Source organism: Corvus cornix, chromosome 2, assembly GCF_000738735.6.
Source record: "Corvus cornix cornix isolate S_Up_H32 chromosome 2, ASM73873v5, whole genome shotgun sequence".
In the NCBI taxonomy this organism is placed as follows: Eukaryota; Metazoa; Chordata; class Aves; order Passeriformes; family Corvidae; genus Corvus; species Corvus cornix.
In genome coordinates, this window is record NC_046333.1 from 36,393,337 (window position 1) to 36,417,697 (window position 24,361).

At 38.1% G+C, this 24,361-nt stretch overlaps 1 protein-coding gene across 1 annotated transcript in view; it reads right to left on the reverse strand.

Annotated features, from left to right (window-relative positions):
• COL6A6 (collagen type VI alpha 6 chain) overlaps positions 1-24,361 on the reverse strand; it is a 46,677-nt gene that overhangs the window by 12,368 nt on the left and 9,948 nt on the right. The window contains exons 4-24 of the mRNA XM_039569289.1: positions 22,533-22,611; positions 21,803-21,948; positions 21,609-21,701; positions 20,216-20,269; positions 19,657-19,728; positions 19,153-19,179; positions 16,795-16,839; positions 16,508-16,561; positions 16,214-16,276; positions 15,010-15,075; positions 13,869-13,922; positions 12,870-12,905; positions 8,448-8,510; positions 7,639-7,701; positions 6,891-6,953; positions 5,234-5,296; positions 4,744-4,794; positions 3,165-3,200; positions 2,978-3,040; positions 2,606-2,668; positions 592-627 (exon numbers count right to left, since the gene is read on the reverse strand). Coding sequence (XP_039425223.1) covers positions 592-627; positions 2,606-2,668; positions 2,978-3,040; positions 3,165-3,200; positions 4,744-4,794; positions 5,234-5,296; positions 6,891-6,953; positions 7,639-7,701; positions 8,448-8,510; positions 12,870-12,905; positions 13,869-13,922; positions 15,010-15,075; positions 16,214-16,276; positions 16,508-16,561; positions 16,795-16,839; positions 19,153-19,179; positions 19,657-19,728; positions 20,216-20,269; positions 21,609-21,701; positions 21,803-21,948; positions 22,533-22,611 — 1,290 coding nt within the window. The remainder of the gene's footprint in view (positions 1-591; positions 628-2,605; positions 2,669-2,977; positions 3,041-3,164; positions 3,201-4,743; positions 4,795-5,233; positions 5,297-6,890; positions 6,954-7,638; positions 7,702-8,447; positions 8,511-12,869; positions 12,906-13,868; positions 13,923-15,009; positions 15,076-16,213; positions 16,277-16,507; positions 16,562-16,794; positions 16,840-19,152; positions 19,180-19,656; positions 19,729-20,215; positions 20,270-21,608; positions 21,702-21,802; positions 21,949-22,532; positions 22,612-24,361) is intronic.

Consider the following 24,361-nt stretch of genomic DNA (forward strand, 5'->3'; position numbering starts at 1 on the left):
TTGTTTAATAAATTGATCTAGGATGTCACCAGTCAATGGCACTTCCATAAACAATGGGCATTCCAGTAGTGACTCACATAGGAAGAGAGAGGTCCATGAAGGAGAGGAGGATGCCATCCGGACATAGAACACACCTGCAACAGTATTGCCTGCAGGTAGTCACCCATGCAAGGATTAATGAAGCCTTTACTCAGAAGTGTTCATTTTACGTGGGATTAGGACTGTGAAGAAATTCTGCACTTCTATTCCCAGTGAAAGTAACTGTTGCTGAAGAAATGCCTTCCTTTACAAGAGGGGAAAAAGCAACCCTAACATGAGCTGGTATGTCAACTGATATGAAGAAACTGATAAATGAATATTAATGGTCCAACAGTTTGCAAAAGCTAGCACATGGTGTTAATCCACACGCATAATTGTTTCTCATTCCTTGGCTGCTTGCAGAATGGAAGAACCCACTGCACACTCTGACAAGCACATGGAAAAGATACTGGTTTAAAACAGCTAATTGTGCTCATTGCTGTCAGTGATTACAAACGGAGGACTAAAGATAATTCCATGTAGTATACAGTTAGCTGTAAGGTGATTACTTACTTCCATTAAAATGGTGCCCACTGGTCCCTTGGCACCCTGAAACAAATTAAACACAGGTCGAAGAAATCAGACCCTGATAATGCATTTCCATTACTCTGTAGCCCAAAGAAAATGCAGGCAAACAGTGTTTCCCAACAACTGTTTATGAATTTGAAATACGAGGAGACAGTGGTTCCCAGCATAGATTTCTGTGGACCTGCTTGGAGTTGCAGTCTACTTTATTTCTTTAATATTTATTTCTCAGTCCATTTTCCTTAATGGTTTTTAAATTTTCAATACTTGTTGCCCTTGAGGACCAGCATAATTCAGAACTGGGTTCCTTTATAAACAGAAGTTTCTCTGCTATGGTTCTGTTATTTGCACTTCACATACTTTCCAACATCTGGTGTGTGACAAGCTTTCCCTCTCCTCTTGTACAGTACAAACCCCACAGTTCTACCCTGGAAGATCGTGCAGACCATATACACATCATGACAGCTTTGCCTACTCTGCAACCTTCTCCTTGGGAGCTTTGGGAAAATAACAGCACTCCAAGCATCTTTTTTTCAAAATAAAAGTATTGTTTAATCTTCATAACAGGAATAAAATACAGGAAAAATAACTAATTTTCAAGGGAGTCTGAGAGTATTCATCATGTGTGCATTTCAGATACGTAAGAAGACTACTGAAAAATTTCACTTAGTCCCAGGGAGCTGCACTGAGATACAGCAAACAATTTGAACTCCACATCGCACTTCCTTTTCCTTACCCTCTCTCTACCGTACCACTACAGTGGTGGTGACTGAGCTGTGCAGACTTGACACGTTGGATAATCAAATCACCAAGGATGGGTGAAACAAGCCTGTCTTGGCTGGCCCTGCCTACTACCTGTACCTCTTCCTGCATTCCTATCTCTTCCACTTCTTATAGTGTTCCCACTTTCTCATTTCACTGATTCACTGCTACTGCAGTAGTCCCACCAAGCCCATGCATCCCAAGCTCTATTCTCATTTCTACACTTGAAGAGGAGATCTTGAACTTGAAATATCTCTGAAGACTTCTTGTACCATGGACTGGCAAGGCCTACAGCTGTGGATCACCAGCTCACAAGATCTGTCTATCCGTGAATTTTGTGAGTGGCCAAGCAGCAGAGAGGGCAATGTACTCCAGCAGGCACTCTTAGCCATCTGTGCCCAGCATCATAGAATAAAGTGGGACAGGTACATTCATTAACCAACACAGTGTAATGAGAAGGGAAAAAAAATGTTTTCTAAGTTGCACACATCCTGTGGGCCATGTTTTACAGGTAAAGATACTGTTACCAGTAATGTTCCACATTTAAACTGAAAGAGTAAGCTTAAGAAAATAAACAAGAAAGTCACTAACACTAGGGATTGTCTCTGGTCACTGTGGAGCTGATTTTCAGAATTGCCACAGGGTAAAGACAGACACATACAGAGATTTTCCTAACTACCTAAAGGGCTAGTCCTAAATCCTACTGAAATCCACAATCCTTTCATCTGCTTAGATAGAGAATAAAACATTTTGTTGTATAAAATGCAGAACACAGACACTGGAAAAGTACATCAAGGCATCTACTTGTATTATGGATTAACAGGTTATAGTCAATTTAAGCTTTAAATAAGTGCCTTTAACTTCAAGTTTGATTTTAAATGGCTTTTCTTTTTAAATTTAAAAAAAATGCATTGGCTTTCAGCAGATCTATTCAGTTCTACATTTCAGTATTTTCTGTTCTTTTAATTAGATATTTACCCAGCCTAAAGACAATACCAGGTACTGTGGAAGAAATTCAGGCCAGCATTGTATTGTTGCAGTTCCATTTCCACCAGGTGCTCCTGCACACACACACCCACAAGCAAGACATAACTCTGTGCAACTGCCAGGCCGATTAAGCATAGTTTACCATGTGAAACACTATTAGATATTCCATCAATCTAATAGTAAGTTCAAGAGCAATTCAAGGGTGATTTTTAAAAATAAAAATTTTATTTAAAAAAAAATAAAATAAAATTACCATAGGTCCTGATGGCCCTTGGTCACCTGGATCTCCCAGGGAACCTGGTGTGCCAGCATTACCCTAAAAATAGAAATCCAAGTTTTATTCTTTATAATTGCATGCACTAGTACCAAATTTTATCAGGCAGATAAACTGTAATAATACTGTGAGTTGGATCCTGCATTTTCATAGACTACCACTCCTAAGAATTATTAGTAACTATCACTTATGAAGATTTAGACCTGCATTCTCTGAAGACCTCTTGCCCAACTTATGGCAATAAAAGATTAGTGTGGGAACCAATTTAAAAAACTTTTGGTAAGAAACACTTTGGGTGTAAGGGTTTTACTTTTAGAACTCTCACAGAGTTAGCAGATTTATCATTCTTACTCTTCTACCCCTAATTCCTTTGGGTCCTTCAGCTCCTGGAATGCCCGGATCTCCTTCTTCTCCCTGAAAATTAATGAAATCCAGAATTTGTTGGAAAGAAGACAGATAGAAACACAGGTAACTTCTTCCAAATAAGAATAATGTAAAACAAGACAAAAAGCACACAAACACGCCCATGTAATCATACCTGTGGACCAGGATGTCCTATGAATCCAGACTCTCCCTATGAAAAGAAAGGACAAAGATTTCATAAGAATCTGGAATGTCGTAATCTGCTTAGAGTTTGATGTCATTAAACCAGAAACAATTTCAAAATTATTCTCAGCTTTAGAACCCATCCGAGTAATAGTGGCTGCTAGTCTGGTCTCAAATGACACCATTTTAGATTAAGACCTTGCTCATCTAAAACAAGAGCATTTTAAGAATTTCCAATAGTTTCTAAATTTTTGAGAATATTCCATTTCTCAAGTAAGTGTTTTATTAAAACTTATTCATGCCTCCTAATAACATGTAGAGGAATTCATGTGGAGCAATTATGAGTAAAGTATAACATTCAGAACTCAGTGTTTGAATGTAGTTTCAAAATTTTGTACCACCCAGACTAAAAAATGATACCATAATATTTTCTTGGCTTACTAGAAGTCAAGTCATCAGCTGTTTTCAGTTACTTCAGTTTTTAGTGTGTTCTTTGTTCATCCATGAGAAATACAGAAGCTCTCACAAAAACCAATCAGAAGTGAAGTGTACCTTTCCTAAACACCAGAATTCACACTACCTATATATGTCCTTGTCCTCTTGCATACAAAGTATGTGTAACCCACGAAACCCTGCCATCAAAGGAAATTGGTAGAGCTAAGACGGTAAGAAAAGAGATTGGAAAATAAGAAATATCAAGAGTCATTTTACCAAAAAGCCATTTTTGAAAAAGGAGTTTATCTATTGGAGAGGCTCCTAGAAGGCCTTTCATATCTTTTCTGCAGCTTTCTGCAACACTCTGGCTCTCCCACAAAAAGAGAGAGTGAAACAGATGGGCCTACCAGTGAGATTCACTGGACCCTTTCTGTTTCACAAGCAACAAGAAAGGACTAGTTGCAATACTGCACAAACTCTTTGAAAGGAGAACTGCAGCTGTTTCCAACATCCTGACCACTTTGTTCATGCACTGATCCACTGGTGCCGTGATTTTGACCTCATACTTTCTGTATACTTTTTATTTTAGCTGAATTCTTACACAATTTTAGGGAAGTAGCCATTTAATTACTTTTTTTTTTCAGCACTGTGAGTGGAATGATAAGAATTTCTTAGCAATCCAGAAGTTAATCCTCAGATTTTACTGCTGACCTTAGGAGAACAAAGAAGAATATTTCACATTAAAACAGCAAGGGTGTTTGAAGCGTATCATCCCCAACTTCGTAGTTGAGGAATCCCTCCTCTGAAAGAAGAAAAATTAAAAAATCCCTTAGTGGCTGGCCTAACAATACTTGCCAATAACAGTGTCTGGTCAGGCAGGCTGAAGTGTGAAGAAAGGACTGTGTACTCCAAGAAGTACAATCCTCCACATATACATACACACATCAGGGAAAGAGTAAGAGTGAGTGGTCCTCAAAACAATATCCTATGGAAAAATATCTCACAAGGATTGTGGTAATCCTGAGCCTCTCACCGAACCATAGAAATGCACTTGGCATTCTTTTTAATTAAATATGGATGGTCATGTTTGATGGCACAGTAGAATGGAGACTGACTCTCTGACTTGAAGCACTCACCTTTGCTCCTTTGCTTCCTTCAGGACCATAGGCATCTCTGCCATCCATGCCCTGTGTAGGTTAAATATACTATGAGTTAGCTTTTAATAGAGGATTAGGTTTATATCCAATTTCATTTTGGAATAAAGATGTCCCATTACAATGAGGTGCCCACGCCGTTAAGACTGATGAAGTAGGACAAGCTACCAAAACACAATCTAAAACCTAGCAAATGATGGCAAAAACTGTAGAGGGAAAACAAGGACAGAGGTCATAGTTCCTTTCCACTGTGTGCCCCACATTTATCATACTGTCTCACTTCTAGAGAGTTTGAGGGGAAAGCTATTCTCTCTAGCCCACAAGAAATCTGGTGTCCATAAGGAAACTGAGAACCAAAGGTGAAATAATTTTAATGGTATCAAATAGAGAAAATAGAAGGGAATGAACGGTACTGATTCAGATGGATAGGTATTAAAATACAGGAGTCCCGAATTATGGCAGAAAGACTCACAGGAATGCCTCTCTGTCCAGGTGGTCCAACTAGGCCCTTCTCTCCAGGGTCACCAGGTTCACCCTGTTACAATTGAAACACAAAAGCCATTAGGTTTGGCTCATTCAGGAGAGTTCTTCTCTCTGAAACACAAACTTGTCTCTTAAACTGAAGTGTGCCTATATATTTTATAGATTACTTGATGCTGGGCAAAAGCCTTCCATTACAGACCATGTTTCATGGACTGTTCCTGGTGGTGGAACTGGAACGGACTTGGCAAATCAGAACATGCTGAGCACTCATGCGGCTAAACCCCAAAGGCCTTTGTTCAATACAACTCCCATTGTTATAAAGAATTACAAGCGAAAAAAAGTGGAGTTTGAAAAAATATATATTAATGGTAGCAGGATATATTCTGGAATTCTACCAGCCTGAAGCATCTGTTGATAGCAAATTATATTTCCCAGGCAGGCTGTCTGCATTGTGTTCTTAGTCCTCTTGCAAGGTTTCTTTTCTTCAATTCCATTTTTGTTTTCACTTTCTTATTGAACATTCTTCTAACAAAGACCTTAATATTAAACAGCACGAGACCAGACTGAGAAAATGGAATGTATGATGGAGATTCCTATATATCTTCCCAATTTTTGTCACTGTTTTAATATGTTTCCACACAGTGATGTTTTTCATAGTAGCACTTTGACCTTCTGGTACCTCTCTGTCACTAAATGCTACAACCCTTCAAAGAGGCTGAAAGGCTTAGCTAACTGGTGTTATTTGTGATTTTTAGATTCAAAGATGCAACAACACCTAAATTGAGTTATTTTTATTAAATAAAATCTCACATATCAACACACATAAATGAAAGGAAAGTAAGGATAACATTTATTATAAGTAAGTAAACTCTAACATGAACAAGCTGTTAGTATTAGCCTTTCTGTTTGACTTCATGCTTATGCAGTTCATCTCAACATGCGCATTCCTCTAAAATAGACATCATAACAGTCAAGCTTCCTTGGACTTGTTTGGAATCTTTAGAAAAACAAGGTTAACATAAGCAGCTTCTTTGAACTGGGAAGGTCAGATTGGAGGTTAGGAAAAAGTTCTTCGCCCAAGGGTGAAGTCACTGATCCAGTGTTAATCACTGGAACAGGCTCCCCAAAAAAGTGATCATGGCACAAAGCCTGTCAGAGTTCAAGCAGCATGAATGATGCTCTTTATGGTTTAGTTTTAAGTAGTCCCGCAAGAAGCAGGGAGTTGGACTTGATGATTCTCATGGATCCCCTCCAACCATTATCTACAAGATATTCTACGATTCACTGGTGAGTATTTTCAATGGATTGGGCAAATTCTAGGAATCATAAAACAAATTCAAGGGTCAGTACTGCCTTCTGCTCCATTTTGTGAGAAGCCAGGTCCCATTCAGAACCATTACCTCAAGAGCAATTACAACAGTGGTCGTGGCAACACTAAAACCTTCTTAGTATAGCACTGATATGTGTAAGATTACCTTGAGCACATCACTTGTCTTGCCATGCAAGCTAAAAATATCTTAAAAACTTAACATTCTGCACGTTTCACAGTACGGAACTGCCCCTTGTTAGTCCATGCTTCTTTGGTCAGATTCTTGAATGAATGACACTGTTAGATTGCTGCAATTAGATACTTTAAAAATTTTTACCTTTGCTCCTCTTGCACCTAACTTTCCAACAGAGCCAGGTGAACCTGGAGTTCCCAGACTACCCTGTAATAAGAAGAATCAGTTAAAAGGTGCACAATGACAAAATCAAGGGCTCACTGCACTCAAAGATTCATTGCCGCTTGAAATTACTATGGAATCAGTAAAAATAATAGGCTTTTGAGGGCCACAAGTAAGTTACTGGTCAAGCTATCATTCCACTTATTTCCTGCCATCTGTACAACTGCCATAAAATTCTCAAAATGTTATCAAGTATGACATAAATGTTATTTTCCATCTACATAGATACCTAGTTAATACATGCATATATACACAGATATATTAATGCACATATATAATTGGGTATGTAAGCATGAGCATCATTACTTGACTGAAACAGATGACCAAGGCTGACGACATAGGACATTCCAGTCTTGAGTTACAATGGTGTAATTCCAGAACACGAATCCACAAAATCAACAGCATCACACAAGTGAGAAGTTCAGCAGACAGTGCTCAATAGTTACAACCTCATTACACTCTGGCACTTGCTATTCACGCACCTAAATCTATTTTCAGGGCTGTTATTTTATCATATGAGACTGCAAATCAGTTTCCTTAAGTATTACACCAAAAAGCCCTTGGTTTCTACTTTTTATGAGCTTTTTGAAAACTCTTTATAAGAACAACATCAACACCGAGAATGAAAAGGCCTAACGTGCACAGCTGGAATATATTATTTAATGCTAACCAGAGGGCCTGACATGCCTTGTGGTCCTGGAGGTCCTCTGATGCCTTGTGGTCCTCTTGGGCCCTGATGTAAAGAAGCCATTGAAACAAGAAGTCAGTTCAGTGTTAACAGCCTTTCAAAGACAATCAGATTGCTGCAACAATCAGAATCCCAGTGCCTGTTTCACAAGCCTTATTTTACAGGTGAAACTTCTGGCTGTTTCATTGTATGAATTTGCCTGGGTTAAGCAGCTGAGACAGTCACTGCCTGCCAGCCTGATTCAGAGACTCACTGAGGTGTCTAAGATACCAAGCAGCCTACTATCAAGTAGGCATGCCTTCTCCATCCTAAAATGTAAAGTTAAAAGCATCTCTAGAGAATTTAAGAGCATCTTTAAGCTAGAAGGTACTGTAAGTCTACCATGATAATTCTCTTCAAAATGACTCCACCTAGAAAAGTTTTTAAACAAAGCTTTTCTCACTGGTTTTGTCAATGCAATAGATTTTACGTATTTATTGCTAGCAATTTCTAATTAATTCATTTTGAAGATATCTGCTTGATAATATCATGTAAATTGGAGATGTGTTGGCTAAATTACTTATTTTTGCTACTCATGTTCCTCTTCTAGTTTCACTAGAAGTTGCACCCATGTAACTTGCCACATTTAATTCCTCGGGGTTACAGAAGAGATTTACCAAGGAGAAGTCTTACTCATAATATTCATTAGCCGAAGTCAACAAAGCTTTCCAAAATACAAGCAAAATACCAAGACTGACAATTTATTTTCTCCATAACTAACATAAAAACAACTCAGAAATTCTGTTAGTTACCTGTGGGCCTGGAAGACCAGTTTCTCCTGAGTAACCTGTTTCCCCCGGATCTCCTTGCTCACCCTGCCAAACAAAACCCGAGAAAACAACAACAAACCCAGACAAATTAGTACTTGTCATTTGCGCATCAAAATATAATAATTTCATCTCTGTACAGAGTATCAGTTGATAGAAACTTTTCCAATGCTCTCAAACAGCTTTCCAACAGCTTCAAATTCCTGTTGAAGAAAACTCAAAAAGCAGAAGAGTAGCTTTTCCTTGGTTTTCTAGGGGGTGTGATGAATATAAAAGCTGCAGCAGAAGAGGTCAGTTTTATTTTGCTGAATATATTTTACACCATGTGTCAGCAATATTTGTGCATTACCCTTGTCCACTGCAAAGACCAGAAGTCATAAAGCCAAGCCACAAGGGCAGATCTTCTTTCCCATTACCCGTGGAGAATGGCTCTGAGGGGGAATCGTGACTTCACAATCACACTAGAATTAGACCCATTTTTACTCCCCATCTTTCACTCTGGTTATTCAGTGAGGCAAATCAAATCTGCCTTGATGATGGGAAAAAACCTCTTCCAGCTCCCATCTCCATAAGGCTGCCATCTGAGGATGAGTCAGTTTAGCTGACATCCATAAGAAATACTCACTGTCTTCTGGATTGAGTAAAATGGTGACAACTAGCACCAAGATATTCCAGGCCTTGCAGAACCCCTTTCACTGGAGAAATCATAAACATGTGTCTGAAGATTCTTGGGAAACAGATGGTTCTGGAAAGAATCTTCTGAGCAAAAATGAATTTAAAGGCTGAACTTTCATTCTCCACCATATGAACGAAACAAAAGGTAACAACAGGAAAAAAAAAAAGCCAAAAGCAAAAAAGAAAGCTAATTTATAGCCAGAGTAAGAACACTCTAAAATGGAACATCAGTAAGTAAATGTTACTTCCAGATGCAAAAAAAATCATGTAGCAATAGATTTCCACAAAAATCATTTTGACTATAATGAAAATGGATACATTACTTGGCACACTCTACTAGAATCCAAAACCAATATAAAGTTTTCAGCTACTTAAATTTACTTTTAATCAAAACTCAGGAAAGTGGTTGCCCTTTTTTCTCCTCTCTCTTTTCTTCTCTCTCTTGCCTTCCTTTAATTTATTCTCCTTTTGCTCTTCACTATTTTGCTTTGTTTCCAGCACACAGACTGCAGTGTTGTTCTTGTCTGTGACAAACACGTCTCTGATACCACACCACACCTGTTCCTTCTGCCCGCTGACTACTTCTGACTGTTAAGTATGGCTAGCTGTGCTTCTTTATGTTGTTTCAACTAATTGAAAAAGGTACCCTCCTTTTATTACAAAAAGGTACAGATAATTGGAACTACAAGTCCTGGGAGGAGTCCTTCTCAGGATATGGTGAACAGCAGTGTGTCCATGCAGACTGCAAGGGAAGTCAATGACTTTGTTGATGAGGGTATTATTTCAGTGCCTTTTATTAAGAGCTAAACCCAAAACAAGCCCTTAGGTGGGTAAATCTGTCTCACTGTCTCTAATTTGATTATTTGTCCCTAAGTACATCACCACCAATATCTATCTACCTGAGAGATTCCTCTTTATTCCATTTCAGCACAAAATCTTCCTCTTCCAGAGGGACTGGCCATATCATATTTCCTTACAAAGCAGGATGCTGTGGTCCACGGAAGGGTCCTTGAAGACCCCACAAACATCAGGACTAAATAGTTCTGCTTCCTGGCCCAGAGACATCAGCAAAGATTCACAGTGAAGCTCTCATAACTTCTGCTGATAGAGCTGTGCCCTGTGGCAGCTTTGTAACATCCTGCCATGCAAGAGATCTCAGTGGGAAGACACAACACCCACAATCTCACCCAAGGATGGATGCCACTGTCATATTGCAGGGTTTCCTGTTCCATCTTGCTTCTCCAGGGGATGTGGAAGACAGAAGTGTGCAATTCTCTTTGCCATTCCTTTCTTACACCTTTTCAGTGAAGGACATTTACACGCATTTGATCATTAGTTGAGACCTACCTTTCAATGCCTACTGACCCAGAAAAGTATTTTTTTATTATGCTTTTGGAAGTCAAAGCTCATCATCAAGTACCTGAATGAAAACAGTTTAAAAGTTCTCTGTTGCTCTGAGTTTCAGTCATTTCTCTTGTTCCCTGCCATTTTACAAAAGGGTGGCTTCACCACTGGCTGAGGGGGCTTCCAGTGAGATGAAGAGGGTTGTCTCAACTAACATTCAATTAGTTGAAAAGGTTCAACTAATTCTGTACTCTGTGAATTTACTAAACAATTTAAACATTCTTATTTTCTAGCCACATGAGAGTTCTTGTGCTTGTCAGTACAACCAAGATATGGTACAGATCGATTTCCACTGACTTCAGTTTTGGTCCTGTAACGCCCATAGGTTACTTGGATTATTTCTTTTTATTGTAACCTGACAGAATAATGCAAACATTCATCAGAGTTCAGCTGCAATCCAATGGGGAGAAGAAAAAAAGGCACCAAGTTTCATAACTACCTAAGAAATGAATTTCTGAGTGATCAAGCAAGGATTGGAATAATTAAGAGGCAGAATTGCTGAAGATTCTTCAATATTTTAATTTAAAACATCTTCATAAACCCTATAAAGAATTTCTGAGATAGAAATAGGAAACAACTGTAAAAAGCTCATATTCTTTCAAGTTATGCTGATTCTGGAAATAGGCAAAGCATGGTGCTTTCTCCCTGCTGGCAGACAGTATCAAAATCTTCCAGTATATTCCTATCTGCAATGCCTCAGTGAAAATTCTAGATTCTCAAAGTGAAATCCAAATTGGGGCTTTCAGAAACCAGGTGGAGACAGGGGTTTTGGCACGAGACATACATGTGCATTGCAAAAAGCTGGGAAGTGACCAGACTGTAGTTTAGGGAACTTGCAGAACTCTCACTTCTGATTGACATTTCCCAGTGAAATATTAATTTGAATAATTCTAAATGTAAAAAAATCTGTGTTACCTGGCTGCCAAACACAGGAAAAAAAGTAATAAAGGTATAGCAAAACCTCTCAACAGGAGAGGAACAGGAAGACCAGAAATTAGAGACAAATCAAACATTGTGCTGCTGAAGAAATACTACTGCCATAAAAGAGACTACCCCCTCCCAGTAGTCTTTTTCCTTTGCTGAAATTTATGTTCTATATTGCACCACTGTGGTTGTTCTTTCTATTATTTATTAACATTTTACACTTGGCCTACTCAAAATGCTGGTTTGCAGTTTCATTCAGAAGCTACAACTCTACCTATTCCCCAGACTCCAACACAGGGTAGGACTTCAAGATATATTCCGTCCTGCTGGTACTGACAGTGTTATACACAAAATTGTAATGTTTCCTTGGGTTTATATGCACTAAGATAAAGGGGAAATGCTATACCATGGCATATACCATCTTCTTTATCTGTGTCAGCAACTTTGCAGAGAGATTGGGTAAATGCGAACCACTTGTGCTAAAGCAAGAATTTCTAGAATGATCATGTAATCTATACTTGAGAATACCCAGAATTTAATTTTTACTTGCACTAACCTGCCCTTGAATATAGCTGCTTTTAGATTTGCTTTGATAACTGTATTTTGTAATTCATACTCTGGAACAAACAAGTTTTCTTTTCCAAGAACATTATTTGAATCATCATTTAAGAGAATTGCAGGGATGTCTTTACTAAGTACGTCTCAGGAAAGTTTTCTTTCATTGTGACTCTGTGGGGTATAAGCCTAGGAGAACCAAGGCTACTACGTAACAGTGAGAGAGAGATTGTCATCTCTCAATGACATGAGACCTTTTTCCACCAGAGGATCTTCCTGGAATGATCAGTCAGCATGCAGTGGGTTTGACCCATTCTGTACATCCTATATTCTTTTAGATATTGACTTATTATTTCTAAAATCTTGATTACATTATATGCTTTGAGCCAACTTTCAGAGCTGCAGTTAACACTGTTAAGTTTACTTTGAGCAAAGCATCATGTAGAACTTGCCCTAATTTTATCTGTGCTGAATGTGTGTATCATGCATATCTCTGTGTGCATGCAGCAAAGGAGGAATAAACTGTCAGACTTTGCAGCCTGACTACTCATTCCTGTCATGTTTAGTGAAAGTCTTTTCTCTAGCTACGTTCCCATACTTGCCCTAATAGTAAAAGTAACTGTCCTTTTATTTTGATGAAAACTCCTTTCCAATTCTAAATCCTTCAAGTCAGGAGAGCCTCTAATATATCCACCTTAGAGTCAAAGGCTGTCTTGGCTTGAAATAGACTTTTGATTGTTAAACACTTGTGCGTTGGCTCACAATGAAATTTTTCCTTTAAGAGGAACAAACACTCTGGCTGGCCATGTAGCTGCATATGAAGAGGTAGCTGCAGTGTCAGCCACTCACCTTTATACCTGGAGGGCCTCTTCGACCTGCTGCACCCTAGGAAGGAGTGGCATGAGAGATTACATCCAGAATACTGAGCAATATGTAAAACAGCTGTTTATCATAAAACACATTATATATACAATAAAATCAAACACAGCTTAAAGAAAGAAGAGATTATTTTCACAGAAAGATTTAAGGTAAAAAAATGAGAAAAGGGTGGATTTGGGACAGAAATTCTTACACGAGTAAGTCTTTCCAAAATGCAAAAAGATTTTAGATCCTTAATGAGTGCAGAGGGAAGACATTTCAACAAAATTCTGGAAAACATCTTCCTAGTCAGCTGCCCTTTGGCTTTTTTTCTGTAAGAAGAGAACAAAAGCCCTCTTCTCTCCCTGTGAGACCAGAGGTTTGCACCACTTCCTGCTGCACACTGCTCAGCAGCTCTAGTGAATGCTACTGCTAAACCTCACATCACCGCAGGCCTTTAGGATGTTTTTGCAGCCTGACTGAGGAGTGATCATGCCAGACTTTGGCATTAGGCAACCGTTCTGACAGCCTAGAAGAGGGGCCTTCACAATTTCTAGTCTCCAGTGAACTAAAAATGAGCAGCTCAGCTGCCAGTGAGCTTATCTGTATGCTTGAACAGACACAGAAAACTTGTAGTCATGGGCAGAAAGAAGAGATATATTTATCCAGGGTGGAATCATGAAGCAATTAAGGTTCACTGAAAAAGAAATGGAGTTTAAGTCTTGTGACTTCATACGAATCAGACCTGAAATTAACAGGAATGCAAATTCCTGATTTTAAAGAGAAGAAAACACATTGCAATATATATAAGCTACTAAACTTGAAGCCAAATATGTTTCACTATGAAAACTTAAGAGGATTTTTGTTCCCTCTCCTTGCAGGAGTTTGAAGGGTGGGATAACAGGAAGAGGACAAAAATGGGTTTTACAGTGGGAACCCCACTGTATCTTTTATCAGTTATTTTCACCCCATATTGATTACTATTCTTACATCTAGGCCAGCATCACCCTGCTCTCCTTGGACTCCATGTGGGCCTGGGTCTCCCTGCAAAACAAAGTAATTACCAAGCTCTTTAAACACTTTCCTTTTTCTTGTACATACACATTCTTCTTTATACATTCCTTCTTTGTTTCTTCTTCTAAGTATTTTCATTGCAATCAGTTGTGTCATACTAATGCTGACTCTTGCTTTCTGCAAATCATTTCCATTCAAAAATTATAAACCACACAGCTCATGTCTGCTTTGGATTTCCAATTACTAACAGCCAATATTAAGTCAAGGCTTCCTTGAAATCATTTTTGTTGACTTCAGCCTTTCAGCTGGACTACATAAGATGAGATTTGCTTCCAAAGAGTCATCAAAACCCAATTACTCTCCAAAAAGTAACCCTCAGAGTTTTTCTACTGCTTTCAGCACACTCTACATAGACATACATGTGTGCGTACAACCCTACTTTTTCAGAGAGAATCAGACTTCTAAAATAGGGGATTTTTCTCACATGTTTGCCACCCACTTAAGCTCTCATTCACCACCATTTATGTACTACTGTCCAACTACTTAACAGATTTTCTTATTCTTTCCAAACAAAGTGTAATGGCAACGCAAGCTGCACTTTTCTCTTATGCTTCTTTTCTTGCAGTTTTGCTCAAACACCTGCTAAAAACTCAAACATCACTATAAAAGGACATATCCCAGCTCTTACACTTTATTTACAGATCAAAATGAAGTTTACCCACCACCCTGAGGCAATAGCAGTTCTGTAACAAAATGAGTACAGCCTGTTAGTACCCTGTGCATTTTTCCCAGCACGATTCTCAACAGTATCCTTACAACCCATATCTTGAAGCCTCTCAGGTTACTGATGTAAATTTGTGGTAGAATAATATATTTATACGAAATTCATATTTTCCCTTAGCTCTACATTATGAGAATATTTCCATAGTCTTTGTAAACATTTTTAATTTTTTTTTTCTTTTTTTACTGTATCAAGCAGTTCCTGAGGCTTTCTGTGTTGCAGACAAACACTAAAGGCAAAATGCAAACAAACAAAAACCTCCTGGGTCACTGGACAGCCAATAGAAATTAGCAATTATGCAAATCCTTTCCCCACAAAATAGAACAACATGCTTACCTGTGGTGCTAGGTTTCCCTTTTCACCCTTTGGACCAGTAACATTATTGTTAGCTCCAGGATCTCCCTGAGAAAGATCAACGGAAACCTCAGCATTTTCAGTTACCACACCTTTATTACTTTGGCTACAGAGGCAGGATACAGAAATAGAATTAATTAGATTTGTAATTGCAGACAGCAAGAACTAAAAAGGCTATTTTAAATGAAGCTGCTTGTAAGAACACTATATAGGAAGTTCTGCAAAGTCCACAAAGTTCTTTTCCTCAGAGATTAAAAGCAAAATTACTAATGGGCAACAAATTAAACTGAAAATGTGAAACTGTTCTGGTTGATTCAATATAGTTAATAGAGTTAAGGTAATAACTCATGAATTTCAGATGGGGGGTTACACTAGAATGGAGTTCCATTTAGCCACTTAATACTAGATCAGGTGAAATTCTATCTCTCAAAGAGGCAAATTACCATGACACCTCAGCATTTCAATATAAGCATTAAAGACAGGAGTTAGCACAGTGTATGATTGTTTGGAACAAAGTCTTTGAAATATATGTGAAAAGACAAAGTTGTGACACAAGAAGTGTGCTGTCTGCACTGGAATTTTAGTCCTCAGGGAGTGCATTTATATAGGTCTCTTGAGCATGCAAGGAAAAAATGTGAACATGAAGAAGTAACTTGCCTTTGCATCATTATAAATTGCTAACCAAGAGTCAGTGCACAGGGTTTTCAAGTGATCTAAAATTCCTCTGCAGGGTGGGAACCAACAGGGAAGACTGACCTAGTCCACCTGGTCTTTTCACCAGATAATCTAGTCTAGTGTGAGGTGTCCCTGCCCATGGCAGGGGTGTGGAACTAGATGATCTTTAAGGTCCCTTTCAGCCCAAACCATTCTATGATTCGATGATAAATAGCCTCAGAAGGAGTTATGTTGCCTCTGGTAAAAACAAACAAACAAACCAACCGACCAAAAATTCATGAAACAAGCGTGGGACCTGAGGCTTAAAAACCTCCTTCCAAGCAACATATCAAAACACATCAGTCCACCCACATCTAAAAAGTTCAGAACTCCTAGAATACACCATTCTCCTTGCAAAGTACTGCATTGTCTAGGACTGTGAAAAACTCTTCAAATCACATTTCAGACATCTCCATCCCAAAATCGAGGTGCAAATCAGTGAAATATAACAAAAATAAAGGAATGCACTTACATGATCTCCTCTTAGACCAGATTCTCCTCGTTCACCTGGTTCTCCTCTGGGGCCTTTTATGCCCTAAATTCATAAAAAGAGCACAAACAATTCAGGTACAAGTATAAATAGTATCTGTGGCGGTGGAGGGCCAGATCTGTTGAAGTCAGTGGAGCTATGCTGATTTAGAGCAGGAGTGACAGCTTATTAGAGAACAGGCAGCTATTAAAAACAACTCACAGGCTTTACAGACAGCATTACACTTTGGAAAGATGTTTCAATAAAATGTAAGCATTACTGTAAACGGTACTTCACCCATTTTCCTCTGCTGCCTTTGTCTCCAGAAGGTCCAGGAAATCCATGTTCTCCCTAGACTCAGAAAGAGGAAAGAAAGAAGAAAAAAATTAATGGTTGTTCTTTCTGCTAAATCGGGTTCTCAAGTTTTGTCTGGCAGAATCCCGCTTCAATCAGATATGGAATTCTAAACACCCAACAACAGAATTTCTGTTCAGCATTAAAACCCATTCAAGGCACAAAATCTGTACCTTTGAACCCTGAGGTTGGTGTCTTTAATAGCACTGCACATTTAAACTAATGATTACCTGCTCTCCGTCAGTGCCATCAAATCCACTCTCACCATGTTCACCCTGTAGTAATAAGGAAAAAAAAAAAAACAGTTAGCATTAGTCCACTTGTCTCTTTGAGGAAAGAAACGCTCACCCTGCATTTGGAAACTTGAAGATCTGTGGTCTTTAACAGTTAGCAAGAATAATTAAGAATAATAACTATAAATTTGAATTAATAATTCATATTTTAATGAATTAAGAATGTATAAAACAACTAATGGTTAAGGACCCTTAATAAGAGAAACCTAAATAGAAATCTAAATTATAGATTTCTATATAGAAATCTATTATATAGAATCTATTTATATAGATTTAAATTCTGCTTTTCCTTCTTTTAGCTTTCAGATCTTTTCCCAACTGCAGCACCTTCAAAATCCAAATATATTCCAAAATATAACTACTAGTATTTGATCTATCATGCTGATAACCTTGTAATGCTGATTTGAACCATCATATGTGTTTGTTTTGTGCTTTTTTTCTTTTTTGCATAGTTTTATAACATGAACAGTGGAATGAAAAACCAGGAAGAATAACCATGATTTAAAAATTATAATAAAATTAATAAATATTTAAGGAGTTTGCAGTGTTAGCTTGTGTGAGGCATCTAAATAAAGTTATAACTGTGAGAATTTTATTTCATTTATGTATGCTCCTCAATGTTTCAGACCCAGCCAAATAACACATTCAATTTTTAAAGGATATTTTGAAATTTCTTCCATTTTTTTTTTTTAGGACAGAAATGAAGGAATTAACTGTGGTGTTTTGATTTGTAGTAAGAAATTAACTTAGCAGAGACAACTAGTCAGAAAGCTGAAATAATATTCAATAAATACTGTAAGTGGCACAAGAACAAGTTAAAACCATCAGGAGTCTCACTCTGATAGAGGCAACAGATACAATTGCTTTGTAGGTTTTGATTGTAAATTGACTTTGCAAAACTACCAAGCTAAAATTCCTGAGGAAGAACTTCTTTCATTTAAAACAGTTCTATATCTACTACAAGAAAAAACAGCTGGCTGTACACTTCGATAAGATTAATACATCACAAACAAGAATTTCTTTAATAAGCATTCCAGAAAAATTTTGAACACTAAGTAATCATGACTTTTATTGAAGTGTTATTTTTTCCATCAGTCATTTCCTACCTCAGAAAACCTGAGCCAAACTTCATACCATTAAATATTCAGTATTGCCTTTTCTCCAAATAGCTATAGTAAAATGCCTTGCAGACTTCAATAACTTCAATAAACTGCCTCAGCCTTACTGAGTTAGCACAACTGAATCACATTTTTTGTGTGTTGAAAGTTTCATACTTTTAGCTAAAATAAAGTTTGTGGAAATAATGACACAACAATGAAGATATTTACATATTCACTGGATTTCAGTATGGTTTGTGTGCCTGGTATCTCCTACTGCACTTTTTAACTTCGACAGATCGAAATCATCAGCAAGTAGTCTCCCTCTTCTATAATCAGATGTTTTGGATATTTGAAGGAGAGCAAATTACTTCAGAGAACACAGGAGAAAATTGAAAAGGAAAGAGAAATACATGAGAAGATTAAAAAGTTAGTACAGAGCAGTACTTTAAATAGAGCTGAGGTTTCAGAAACACTCTCTGAACTTTCTCGCAGCTGCTCAGTTATGGAGGCAAACATCTTCTGAGTGTTGGAGGCTCACAAGTCTTTTTCAGAAGTGGTTTTGTATCAAAGCATTCAATACATGTTAATTTCATTTTAATCACTGTAGCTTGGAAAGGATTACTGTTATAGATCATTGTCTTCCAGGCTTCACATTTTATTAACGAGTTGGTGACCATATCTCCTTGATGAACAGGTATGTTTGAAAGGTTAAACAAGCAGACTTGCAATATTAGCAGATGAGATGAAAAACAGTTTGAAGAGAAGTTTGGATATTGAAAATATGTCAGTAATGATCTAGTGAAAATGCTGTCTGATCCCCAATAAATATTATTCACAACCTTTTTTTCCCTCTGCTCCTCTTCCTCAACAATTAGAATGAAATTCAGCTGACCAGAATTACCACTTTAACAGATTATCAAACTAGTCAGTAAATAAATCCTTTTCCCATCAGTTAGACTAAATCAATTATGCCTGCAGTCATATAAAAATACAATTATGACTGCTGATTTTGATTAATGTGATAGGAATCTTAAATCCATTCTTACAGAACCATAGCAAAAGTATATTAAGTGCTGTGAAATTTTTACACTATTTTCCTTCTTTGTTGATAATTTCATTTTACAGAGTAACATGGACTTAAAAGGAAGCAGAACATTGCTCCCAAAGAAAATTGATCACACACAAAAACACATACCTGACTTCCTCTATAGCCTCTTGCCCCCTGGAATTGAAAATAAATACAGATGAAATTTGGTAAAAGTATTTTTATTGAGCTTGAGAAGCAGGGCAAAATAGCTTGATGTGCAGAGGTATGCTGGGCTCAGTATTGGTAGTCCCTACTGTAAAACCCCCTACTGCCACATATAGGATTTACTCCTTTCCTCTGGGAAGACAGTACAGGCTTCATTTTCATTCCCATTCCATAAAGCTTTATAGCTTTAACTAAGGCCAGCTGGGAGCTGGTGGTGAAAAATCACCATCAAGTTGCTTAGTCAGCAAAATCCTGAACCACTCAACCACGCCTGGGTTACACAAATTACCTTTCAAAATGAGACAGCAAACAAAGTCTGCCATTCTTACAGCTGGACCTTGCTGTCCATCCATGCTTCAGGAAGACAGCACAGGGATTTGTTCCCAGCACAGAAAAACAGGTTTGTGGGAAACAACATCAGGAAATGTTTCAAAGTTAAATACTTGCCTTACGGCCTCTGACACCTGGACATCCCCTGTCTCCTTGAGTCCCACTGAAACCAGCTGGGCCTCTCTCCCCCTAAGAAACAAAAGAAAATGTTCAATGTCATCCATACAATGATAATTACTGGTTAATTCATCACATAAGACTAAAGAAAGACAGACCTATATCACCATTCAGTGCACTAAGGACACAAATACAAGTCACATGGAAATTTTCATATAGGCCATAAGAGAACATCAGTTACTAATTTGAGTTGCACCTGGTTCTTCACTCTCACTATCATGCCATGTTTATACTGCATTACCAATCTCCAGCTAAAATGTCTGTACTTGAAGGTGGGTTAGTTTTTTTAACTGAATAACTGGCCCACATTTGGTGAGTTGTTTTTTTAAGTGAGTAACTATGTGTGGTGAGGTGCAGAGTCACAGAGAAACAGATCTGTGTATTTACCTGCTCCTTGAACACATTTTGGGTTAACATTGATGGGTACTCAGTGAATAAACGTAGACAGGTTCAGGCACCAACTAACATCATCATAGAAGGAAGATAAATGTTTACTTACAATCCCACCTTCCTCACCAGGATGGCCAGGAGATCCTCTATAACCTGTACTTCCCTGAAAAACGAAAATTTAAAAGATAAGTAACACTGTTCTCCAAACACACTGGGTTCATCTCTATCAGATTATTCTGCACTTAGAGATAGAAACATTCCCTGAATATTAGATGTGGTTATGCCGAGGAGGGCAGGCTCCCTGCATTTACACAGACACTCTGTACAGTCCTATGTATTTGACACGGCTGTGAAAAAAACCCCAAACCCAAGGAAACAACAGTGTTTAATATAAAATATCAGGTTTTTATTTCAGGAAACTCTCTGATAGCTTAACAAAGCTCATTGGGATACTTGGTCAAATTAAACATCTTTGTAGTGATTTGGAAAAGGAAGCATTACACAGTAATGAAATTCTAAGGTGAAATGAAAAATATAAGGAGTTGGAAACTTGTTAGGACAAAGTTATTGCAATGCTTTGCAAACACATAGGAACGTTTCAACTTTGTGTTGGAAGTCATGCAAATATCATACCTTTAGGGCAAAAACTTGAGCAGAGAGAAACTGGAACAAAGGGAATTTCTAGTTGCAAAACAACTATGTCTACATTCTGAACACTGTCTAAGCACCTTAATCTAGCCTTTTAGTTAAACAGAAAGGTGTAAGAAAATCAACAAGAGTAATGGAAGAAATTGGTAAATTGGTTTATGAAGAAGTATTAGAAAACTATACTTTTGTTAAGAGATAACCAAAACTTCATTTAACTGCAACCACATAACTGAAGAGTGCGAACTACAGATACCGTTTATCTCACATGCTCCTGAAATAAGTAGAAAGAATGGAATGAATAGCAGTCAAATAGAGATCACACATATTAAAAACCTTAATAAGGAATTCTACTAGCATGCTGTAGAAGAAGTGATATCTGTAATATTCAAAAATACTTAAACAATTTAAAATCTTAAAAGAAGCAATCCTTTTGGATGAAAACAGACTTACAGAAAAAGATATTTGGAATAACCAGTCACAAAAGGATAAGGCACATACCTAGTGAAAAAGGATTATTTTCTACTCTCAGCTTGTCATTTGGAAGTCACTCGTTCCCAATAGATAATAAGCCTCTTGATTAGTTACACTTAATTTTTTTAATCCCCCTCATTTTCTGATGAATTCGTGCAGAGGAGTGCTTAATGATTTTTATATGCACAAATAATTTTCATTACAAAAATACTTTCGCATAGAAGCATGCAGCAGAGAAAGGTTCCCATTTCATGTTACTCCTTTATCTGTCCTAACATTAAATGTTATGGAGACATGCATGCATGCTCTGAAATACTACAAAAAACAGAAACACTTTGAAAAATGAAGCAATTCTTATGTAATGTCTATCTTAGACCTCCTACCTTCCTTCCAGGACTTCCCCGGACACCATGATCACCATTTTCTCCAAGACACTTACAAATAACCTTACAGCATTTTCTTTCTGCAACAGTATCCTGAAAAATTACAAGAAACATTTTGTTTACATATATTAATAATAAAACAAAGACTGATTCCTCCCCCCCCCCCCTTTTTTTAATATCACAGAAGGACTTACAAGGTTTCTCTGCAAGATGTTTGCAATATCTGCAAACCCAACACTCAGAGGTTCGTTGTATCCAAACCCTCTGCCGAACTCTATTTCCCAAAATTCAGTCAAGTTCTGTGTATTGTCCAGGCCAACTAATAGAAGTGCATCAAGACCTTCGACATAAGCACAGATTTAAATTAGTGAATACCTGAAACATACTATTAACTAACAATAGAAACTTGAATAACAGCAATTCCCTAAAGGACTTACATTTCGTGACTTCAACACAGTATGTTAAAAGAAAGCAATCTCTTGAGAAAAATGTGTAAGAGAAAAATCCAGACCAGTAATTTTCCAACTGACTTCTCTCCCCAGCTGTCAGACCAGCCTGCTACTCAGTGCCCAAACACAAGCTTAAACCTGCTTTTTCCTAGAGAAGTCAGAGTTGTATCTAACCTCTGGTGCTGTTCCCACCAGTGAAAGGGGTCTGTCCTGAATTGCTCCAGCTGTTGGAGCTGGACTCCAGAAACTAGAACCTCTGCCCCCTAGGCATGTTTCTGGTGTCATCTGCCAAATAGTGACATATCATCATGTACACTGCTTCACATGGAGAAGGGAATACTCTGCCAGGGACTCCTGGGCAATGCCACATGAGCATGGAGAGGCAGTGTTACATGGAAAAGTTGCAATGAGGGAGCTGTAAATCAGGCCTTTGGTAGTAGGAGGCTGGAGCATCAACGTAGTACTGTAATAATACCTCTAAAGCGAAGTGAGTCTGCTGCTTTCTTCAGGTCTTCCAGTGAATCATCCAGCCCATCTGAAAATACTAACAGAACCTGTCAGGAAAGGGAGTAATGCCAAGTCAATTGCAAAGGGACTGAAAGTTCAGTCTTTGTAAAAAATACAGTTCACATGGAGAAATGGCTATGAGATGGTCAAATTGCACTACACTGTGGTAGATCTGAAATGTGTGCTGGAAAATGGTAGTGAGGAACAACGAGAACAAAACACAAAAGCTGCTCTTCCCTGAGAGCACCTCCATTTGAGGGATTTTTCTTGCTGAACATAGAATGGCTATTATATGTGTCATCTTCTTAGCATGCGAGGTAAAAGAAAAATTCTTTTACAACTTACCTACTGAAAAACTTTCTCTTATGTCTGAAGAGTTCTCATACATGTGAATGTGGAGAAGAATTTAGAGTGAACAAATTTTCCCGTATCTGCAAGAGCAGCTCCTGTTGGCTGTCAACTGAGCAACACCAGGAAGTGCATCCTCTCTGGGTCTAATCCTCACCCCATGCAGATATTTATGTCCTTTTGCCCTTTCCACACAGGCAGTACATCACCCTGCTCCATTCTCTGCCCTGTGTTTCCTTCTTAAGACATGAGGTTTCACTCACCTCAGGATGCTAATAATTTGTATTGTCTACATTTCCATCTTTTCAGGCCAAACAACTATAACTAAGTCTCTTCCAGGATGGAGGAAAGCACAACTTCTTACCGTTCCCCTTCAACCTATCAGTCTTTTCTCATTTCTCTCCTCCCTCTTCAACAGAAGACTTCTCAGGTCCCACTCACAGAGTGGGTTCGTTTGCCCAAAAAGAAGCTGCACAGGTAAACTGTGTCCTTTCCCCAATGGTAATGACTTAAAATCCTCCTAAGCTCTCTGACCAACAAGTGGACAAGCACAGTTAGAGCTTCTTCCCTCCCACCCTTCATATTTTACATTCCCTATGCAAGGCACAGCTTTTACCAATGCAAACTCCGTTACTTTTGTTAAGGTAAATTTTTCCACAGATGACAAAAGCAAATGAAGTGACTGCCACGCCAAACATCCCACTTCTGTACTAAAGCAGCTAGGAGACAAGAATTTAAGCTAGACCTAACTGGTAAGTTCCCAAGCATACACTATGGAGGCACTGGTACAAATACTACACTTGTTCAAGCACTGTGTGATAGCAGCGGACACCTGGACCATGGATGGGCAAACACATCCCAGGTTGTTAGAGACAACACTGTAGGCCTGGGTTTGATTGTTTTTCCTATGATCTCCAGTTTAAAAGCATGGGGAAGAGGGAATGTGGGGTGTTACTTTGGGCATTATATGTAAATATATGTAAAGATATATTATTATGTTTACAAAACATTTGTTTATATCAAGCTCTTGTTGGAACACATCCAAGTCATGTTTTGTTAAAAATGCTGGAACTAGGTCCAGCTTTTTTGCTGCTAAGCAAACAAATAACAAAGAAAAGAAGAAATTCAACCAACAGAGAATCATGGTCCCTGATGAGGTTTATAACTAATAATCTTTACAGAATAAGCATGTTATTGCTCAGGATCCTAGGAAGATTAAATTGTGATTTCATGTGCATTCTAAAGCCTTGTACTCTCAATTTGTACCTAAGCAGTTTCAGGGAGGAATATTAATCCACTGGTAAAATGCTGAGATATGCAGCATGTTTATTTATAGTAATAATGCCTAAGCAGAAAGAAGCCTTGCTTGATGCTGATCTCCAGAATTGGCAATTAGGAGGGAAAAAGCACTGCTTTTACTTTTATGTCAAACAAATTCTTTCTCTGAGA